At 45.8% G+C, this 8736-nt stretch overlaps 1 protein-coding gene across 1 annotated transcript; it reads right to left on the bottom strand.

Annotated features, from left to right (window-relative positions):
- Nucleotides 1-946: 946 nt before the first annotated feature.
- On the bottom strand, nt 947-7963 carry LOC136508093 (trigger factor-like protein TIG, Chloroplastic). The gene is made up of 13 exons (XM_066502709.1): nt 7374-7963; nt 7112-7195; nt 6424-6552; nt 5879-5967; nt 5552-5735; nt 4040-4130; nt 3539-3693; nt 2583-2675; nt 2270-2362; nt 2036-2116; nt 1811-1960; nt 1582-1677; nt 947-1330 (listed from the first exon to the last, which is right to left on the bottom strand). Exons 1-13 carry the CDS (start codon nt 7629-7631, stop codon nt 1253-1255), a joined length of 1581 nt encoding a protein of 526 aa, XP_066358806.1. The 5' UTR covers nt 7632-7963; the 3' UTR covers nt 947-1252.
- Nucleotides 7964-8736: the final 773 nt, after the last annotated feature.

The raw sequence follows: 8736 nt of genomic DNA, 5'->3' as shown, positions 1-8736 counted from the left end.
TGGGCGGGGAAGCGAGGATTGGGGATGGGGACCAGGGCTGAGCCCTCCGGGGAGGAGAAGGTGCCGCCGGAAGAGGTGTTCGAGGACAAGGAGGTAGTGCACGTGAAGATGGTGCACGCCCAACCGCCTGCGGCAAACCATGTCGGAGAAGACCTACGGCGGCGTAGCAGGCCGTACGAGCACAACGAGGGTGGCTTCGCCGGACCTGCAGCGAGCCAAGTCGGAGTACGGCAGGCGGCGGTAACGACGGTCGGCGGCAGCGGCAGGGGTGGCGCCGGTCGAGCTGGGAATGGACGATGGAGAGGCGTTCCGACAAGCGGTCGAGGCGTTCATCGCGAAGCAACAGACCTGGTTCCACTACGAGGAGTCCCTGATCATCGTCCGATCCCCATGGGGGATCAAATGGCCCCATCCCTATCCCCTAATAGGGGAATTCTCGACAAAGAATCGGGGATCGGGCCCATTGCCATCTTTAGTTTGCAACCCTTCTCCCCCATCTTCGCCTTGTTTAACTATTGAATTCTAGCAAGTGAAAACACACCACACCGGTTGAACTAAATATGCATGCGCGCATGTGTGTGTCGGTGTGTGGCTCTTGTGTGTGTTCACGCGTGCGTATACGCGCGTGCGTGGGTGTGTGGCTTGGGTGCGTGCTTGTGTGTGCGCGCACACGCCACGCATGCGCGTGTGTGTTTCCCCATAGATATTTGAGCCATATAACTTTTATGCAAAATAGCTTCTGAAATACCATAAAATGGTAACTGAAAATGGTAACTGAGTTGCTGCTCATCCGCATACATTGCAAGCCACGGGGAAGCAGTAGCAACCTGCCAAGCATGCATCCAATTCCACATTTTCATGGAGACAAAAGAAAGCCATCGTGCACATAGTCCAACACATCACATCCAAACTAGAGAACTCAAAAAGGGGATGGCACAACGGAACCGATGTAGAACTCTTGATTCACTTGATTTTTATATTTGTAAGACTGATCTGTTGCAATGTGGATTACAACCTCTTAAAAACTGGGTACAACTTTTGCGAACTTGCATTGTACTTACAAAATATAGTATACTTCTTTCTTATGCTATAAAGAAACAAATTCTTAATCACTGTACTGGACTGCTATGCGCCAAGATTCTTCATTGCATGGGTTGGTTGGCAAGGACCAAGGTCACTCACAAAAGTGCCCACTGCCACACCAGCCATCTTTCTCACGTTTAGAGAGCCTTAACCCAGCAGCATCAGAGACTCATCGCCTGATATACTCGACTGTGCAGTTCTCCTTGAGCCATTCAAGCACCTTCGCTGCCTCTAGAACATCCTGGACCTGCACCATTGAATTCCACATAGAAATAATACAAGTGAGGTTTTCCATTCATGGGAAAAGATAAGGTTAGGCAGATAATCCCTTTTAGCATAGAACTTATGATTCACTGATAGTGGACATCTGTGAGATGAAAAGACACTAAAATAATATCAAAAAAATGAAAAATTGCAGTGAAATCAGAAAAAATAGCCAGGCTGCAGTTTAGTGAAGGAACTCACAACCAGAAATACCCAGATCAAGGAATTAAATACCTGCTGCCTGATGTTGTCCTCATCATAGTCTTGATTGTACTGTTTGAACTCTGCTATGGAGTTTTCAACTTCCTTGATGAGCTGTTCAGTTGAGTACTGCATGATGATTTGTTGTTATTAGTAAATGCTGATAAAAGATACTTCAACTAAAGGCGAAAACTAGGAGGTTTGCTAGCATCACCCTAACACAAAAAAAAAAAAAAACACGAAACCCAGGTATTATTGTTACCTGTAAATTCTCAGATTTGAAAACATCACCAACAGCCAGCATCTGTTTAATGATTCTTGTAATATTCTCCTTCTCATCTTCTAGGTACGCCTGAACTGACCTCTGGGTCGATAAGGATGCTAGCTGGTCTTTATCTAGCTTCCTTTCTGCCTGCAGGAATTAATAAATCTACATTATTCAGAAAGGATCGGTTGAAAATTAGTTGATTGTTAGACTGTTTAGTACCTGAAGCTGCAGAAGTTTGGCTCCATAAAGTTGTTGGCCTTGTTCTTGAAACAAGGCACGAGGAACATCAACCTCAACCAACTAAGCAAACCAAGGAGAGATTAGTGAAAATTTAAATGATCTTGGAGAAGGTGCAAAAGAATTTGAATAATTGAAGAAAGCATATCATGTTAATGATCTACCCTGCACCAAGACTTCAGAATTGATAGGCTGTCTCAGAAGTAAGAGCAATACCTTCCCGAGCTGATCAAGGATTGCGTTATCGGTTGCTTGTTCTATGGCCATTTTCTCTACTTCTTTACATCTTTCCAAAATACGTTCTCGAACCTGCAATAGTCAGAGGGGCTGAGTACTAAGACAGAAAAGATAATTAACCAGCAACTATATGCTGTTCACAGTTCACAGATAATATTTGAATAGATGCACTAGGATCAAATGGCACTAATTTTCAAAAATCCAGGTTTACTGGCACGTGTCCAAGAAAGTTGAGTATGTTACTTTTTTTTTATCGGGATTGAGTACGTTACTACAGGAACAGAATACAAACCTCGTCTATGGTAGTGCATCCTGGAAGAAGCTTTACAGCAAGTGAGTCACCCATTTCAGGCAACTCTCTGTAGAAGAGCTCTTTACACACAACCTACACAATACATTGAAAATGGGATTGTGAGTACCAGCTGCAGTGATTAGTGTTAGAGTATTTATTTCCTCTAGCTATTACTTTGTATCGGCTGCCTCTTGGGTTTCTACCCAGTGTGCTGCCTAGGTACTCCCAGCTTGTTGCCTGGGACTTCTCCCCTCTTAACTCTCTAGCTTAGCCTCTCTCTCTCTATATGTAACCCTCTTGTAATCTCATCTTCAAGTAATCTAAGCCTCTTGGCCTTTCTCTATCATGGTATCAGCCTAAAGATTCCTCTGCTTCCGCTCCTTTCGGCGCCCGCCTCGTGCCGCGCCCGTCCCTTCCTCTCCCGCGCGCGCGCGCCTCGGGTTGCTCCCGCCCCGCGCGCCCTTCCTTGCCGCCGCAGCCCGCGACCTTTCCCTGCCGCCGGCGTGCCTGAAGCTGCCCAGCCGCGCGCCCATGGCCACTTCAACCTTCGGCGCCTCCACCGTGGCTACCGCGATCAAGCTTCGTGATGAAGCTCTCGCCGCCGCCCAGAAGCTGGAGGAGGAGGCCGCCTCCCTGCACTCCACCAACACCGACCGCAGCCAGCAGCTTCAGACGGAGGCTGATCTCCTCAAGTCCGCTGCTGCCGCTCAGGATCGCGTTCGTGCCGCCGCTGACGCTCTCGAGAAGGAGCGCGCGCAGGCCGACGCCCTGGAACAGCAGGCCGCTGCCCTCCGGGACCGTCTCCGCCTTTCTCTATCAATTAGAACTAAGGGAGTACACCTTCTGCTGATACTAATTGATCTTGTAAAGTGTGTGTGATAAAGCATAAAGTGAAGCGATTAGTGAAAAGCATGAACACAAATCTTTGACTGTGCTCTTTTAGAAATAACACTCACAGTAAATTGTGCATGGACACCTCGTAGACTTTCTTGCTCAAACGACTCAGGGAACTGAATAGGAAATGATCTAGCTTCACCAGGACGAATCCCAATTAATGAACCAAGAAATCCAGGAACAAGGTTATTAGTTTCCTCAGTGTCCAAGTGGAAACCTGAAAATCATAGTAGGTATAATATAGCACTGTGATTTCAAAAAAAAAAAAAAACAGAAATGCAAGGAAGTTGTCTCAGTTAGCATACTAACTGGTGCACAAAGAAAACTCAGCAGACAAATATATTTAATAGCCGCTCACATCACTACATCAAATTACAGGGAAATAAATGCATCAAACATAACAAGTGTGGCATGACAGCATTTCTTTTAGGCACAATAATTTCTATATACAGCATTAGAATTTAGAATACCATTTTTTTCTAATAAGGGATAACTCATAATAAATTTTAAAGGCGAAGTTATGAAAATAACATGTAAGTCAGATGCGTGAAAAATTGACAAACCTGTACTCTCGGCCGATGAAATTTTTTCACCTTTAGAGCCATCACTGTTAATGCTTTCTGCAAATATATCTAGTACCACCAGATCACCAATCTGCATATATCCAAGAAAATGAATGCAGTTAGATAACACAATATTGGGTTGATGGTAACCATCAAAGTATATTTAATTAGTTTCACAAAAAATATATATATATTTAATTAAATATTCCACCTTTATTGAAGCTAGTAGCTTTTCAAAAATAAAGCTTGTTGATTACAAGGAAACATTTGAAGGGGAAAGGGAACAAAGAACTCTAGACTCCAGTTGCATCTTGCACAGATAAATGTTACAACCATTTGTTGAGCAAATGGATTTATGCCATAAAACAAGTACTGGCGCCAATATCAGATCAGGACTGTACTGTAACAAAGCAAATTTGACTGTCGATAGAAATAATTCAATCGAAAATTGCCAGTAAGGGTCAGTATCTGTTTCTCAGAGGCAGAACAACCAGGGCTATCAACCTATCACTTCAGCTGAGAGCTAGCCAGTCACAGGTTCTACCAGTCTTGAACAGTATTGCCTATACTGGTTGGTACTATGAGTATTTAAGGTCAACTCGACGGAGTAGAGACAAAATAAGAAATAAGGGATATAAACGTATGAAGGGCTGTGTTATAGAATTTCACCCAAGGGATCTCCTTCTTGTTATAGAATTTATCCAAATGCTTAAGCAGAAGGGCTGTGTTTTGACTTCTTAGATTAATGATGCCAAGGCCTCCTTTCCTTTTGGGTTACAACATTTTTTCCATGCAACCATAGGCTTCATCTTAGCATTGCTGTCTGATCCTCTCCATAAACAGTGCCTTCTAGCTCTATCAATGTACTCAAGAACTGTTATTGGCACCTGCAGTGTGCACATTGCATATGTTGGCAGAGAGGAGAGCACTGAGTTAACCAATTCCATCCTTCCTGCATGTGTTAGAAGATTTGATGTAGCTGTAAGCCTTCTTTCTGTTTTGTTCATGATGAAGCCAAAATGATCAACCCTGGGTTTGGTAGTACCCATTGGCAGTCCTAGGTAGGTTAAAGGGAGAGACTCAAGTTTGCAACCAAAAACTCCAGCCAGCTGTTGGGCTCTCTCAAAGGAGAGATTTAGAAGGACCAAACAAGACTTCTTATAATTAACCCTGAGCCCAGTTGATTGACAGAAGGATTCCAACAATCCCTTCAAGGTGAGCCAATCACAGGTCCTACCAGTCTTGAACAGTATTGCCTATACTGGTTGGTACTATGAGTATTTAAGGTCAATTTGACGGAGTAGAGACAAAATAAGAAATAAGGGATATAAATTTATGAGAGGGACACAAAGAATATGGGAATAATGCAATAGTTGCTGAAAGTGCCTAGTTTCAAGTAAAATGAGTGGGCCCAGGATTTGCTTCAAAATAGACATGCCAGATTACAAGAATAACTAATTGATACTAAAGGTGTCATTAGTTTGTTACATACTAGAGTACCTATAGAATTACCTGGAGGCCTCTCTCAGCCACAACTCTAAGTAGGCCCAGAGCTTTATGACGTCGCTGAAGCTCTTTTTCTGCCGCCTTTTCTGCATCAACAGCTTCATCTATTTCAACAACAACTTTGAGGTTCTTATATTTGTCTTCGGATAACCATCGGACTTCAGGGACAACATCCACAGCAACATCATATCTGACCAAAATTTGACATTAACAAAGTATATGACCTCAAGATGACATGATAGTATATTAGCATTGAACTTATTTGTTGAGAACTGTCAATTTTATTTTTTTTAAATGAAATGAGTAGGTCATATATATGGCTGAACTGTCTACCTAAACACATCGTCGAGTGAGAGAGAATTTCTCATATCATCAAACTGAGTCAGAATGCGAACAGAATCTTCTAATGCCCTCTCCTCTACCTTACACCAAAAAAAAAGACATTAGCTGGATAGATGTAGTAGTAAGTGCATGTCATGCCGGTAGTCTTGCAAAAATATATATATATATGCCGGTAGGGAGGGAGGAAAAGTCATGGTTCAACAAGATATTCAGAGTTTCAGACTGCTGAAGTGATTTTGAAGATATCTGGAGTACAGAAAAGGTGCACATCGAATTTCTACATAAATGCTAGTAGATAGTGTTGCTTGCAGATCACCTTGCCAGTTGTCTGTTCAGTAAGCATGATGACATGGCTATATCATATAATAACTGACAGATTCATCATATCATCATCACCATCACTCCGATGACTGATGAAATAATAAAAATATAGATTACCATTACTACATTTTGGTTTCCATGAGCACTTTCAAACCAACAGGTTATCATGATAGACGTCAGAGATGCTTCCCCAAATAGGACTAAGAGTTCATTACCGAGGACAGTGCTTGAGGAAGTGTATGTTTTAAGATAGCTTCAATTGTGGCGTCCTGTACATGTTGCGGTCCTACATAGTTTATAAGAATGTTTTCTGGAATGGCCTTTCCAGGCCGAAATCCAGGAACCTGACAAGAAGAAACAGCATGGACATCAGAACAGACTGTAGAATATACAGCATCACATGGTAAGTGACAACTGACAGACAGCATCCTTCTCTGAACTCTGAAGAAACATTGTATAGGTATATCTCTGCCCTACTTTGGAATTCTGATTTCTTTGAATGATGTCTAGTGTATCTATGATAAATTGATACGAATTTTGCAGAAGTGGACAGAATCTGGAATTTGCAAGGACGGCTGATTGTCTCCAGTTTCAAAGCGCTTTATTATACACAAAAAGGATGAGGCCCAATTTTCATGAGAATGTTGAACATACACTTGGCCACACACCCACAAAACTATCAGTGTGCTAAGCACTGCATAGAGCATGACCCATTCATAGGTACATGATCACAGAAACATGTACCCATTAAATTTGAAGTAATAAAGCTTAAAATGCCTTGCTGTGCCAGGAAACATTTGCAACATAATCATCCTCATAGTCGGAAAGGAAGCATTGTGTTTAGAAATTTCATATGGGTGTACTCGTCTACGTGTTTGCAGCCAGTTTGCACAGAAATGATACCTTAAAACGCTTGGCGTACTCCTGTAGCGTGGTTTGGTAACACTCGTGAATGATGGAAGTAGGCACCTCCACGCTGAACTTAACCTGCGAAGAATGGCACACACAGGTTGCCGTAAAAATCAAGCACGAATTTTGCACCGTGACTCACGCCACTCCGTGGCGCTAAACTGCGATACAAGCTCGAACAGGCGCCCTGCTTCATTCACGGAGCAATTGCACATTGCGAGGCAAGGAAGGGGATGCTGGATGCGGAGGGGCTCACACTGGATCCAGGCTGCGGCGTCTCGGTGACACGAAGCGAGTCCCCGCCCCCGGCAGCGGCCTCGCGGAGTTCCACGGCGGCCGAGGTGACGGGGAGCCACTGCCGCAATCGCCGTCGCGAGGGCGTGGAGAGACAGCGGGAGGTGGAGGCGAGCGAGGGACTGCTCCACGAGACGGAGGCCGCGCGGGGAGAGGAGAAAGGCCCGTGCGGGAGCGCGGCGGCGGAGGCGACTGCTGCGGCGACGGTGGCGAGCTCCATGGTCGCCGCGGCGCGGAGGGGAGTGGAGTGGAAGTGAAGCGGGCGACTCGCGGGATTACGACAAACGGTTTGTGTGGCCGGCGTGTCCGCGTGTGGGGGGGATAAGACAAACGTACCGATTGCAGTAGTGAGCTTGGACTTTGGATAGTGAGAGGAGTGAGAGACTGCGAGACCGTGTGCAGGTGCAGCAGCCAGCAGACAGACAAGAAGCTGAACCCCTGGGGCCTGGGCGGAGCCCTTGGTGCCGGCGCGGTACCTCGGCCTGTAGACGGCGGAGGCAGCGCCGGAGCAGGAGGTGGAGGACTTGGTTCTGTGGTGGCCGCCTCCCCGGCCTTCCGCGACCGCTGGCTCCGCGAGTACGGCTTCCTCCCCGTCCCCGACGACTTTTTATTAATCATCATTGAAAAGTCAAGGTTGAGACTTTATGCCTTACGAAAACATAGATTCTACGGCCGACGCCGCTCCTGCAGACATCCACCTACTACAGCGTGAACCTGGAGAGCATCTCAATCGGCGCCGCGACGACGGCCAGAACCGGAAGCAGCGGCATCATCTTGGACTCTGGCACCACGCCGACGTTCCTCGTGGAGCCGGCGTACACGCTGGCCAAGGCGGCGGTCCTGTCGCAGACGGCGAACCTCACCATGGCCCCAGCAGGGACGGGTATGAGGTCTGCTTCCAGACGTCCGGCGCCGTCTTCCGGTCCATGGTGTTGCACTTCGACGGCGGCGACATGGATCTGCCGATGGAGAACTACTTCGGGGCGGTGGACGACACCGTTAGCTCCTGGATCGTGCAGAAGTCGCCGAGCCTGTCCATTGTCGGAAACATCATGCAAATGAACTATCATATCCGGTTTGATGGGGAGAAGTCGATGCAAATGAGCGTCGAGCCCCGTGCGGTGACATGGTCGCAAGCAGCCATCTTTCCATAGAAAAAAATTATTTCTCGTGATCTGTGATCTGTGGACTTGTGATTTTGTAATTTGTGATTGTCTGGAGGTAGAAGAAGGCTGGAGGCTGGAGGTAGAAGAAGGGTGAAAGCTGTTGGATTTTAATCCTATGGTGCAAAAAAATCATGGGTTAAAACTACATAAAACACATGG

The sequence above is a fragment of the Miscanthus floridulus genome, chromosome 15 (genome assembly GCF_019320115.1).
Source record: "Miscanthus floridulus cultivar M001 chromosome 15, ASM1932011v1, whole genome shotgun sequence".
Lineage (NCBI taxonomy): Eukaryota > Viridiplantae > Streptophyta > Magnoliopsida > Poales > Poaceae > Miscanthus > Miscanthus floridulus.
The sequence above is the reverse complement of the archived record's forward strand: the minus strand, read 5'-3'. Positions and strand labels throughout refer to the sequence as shown.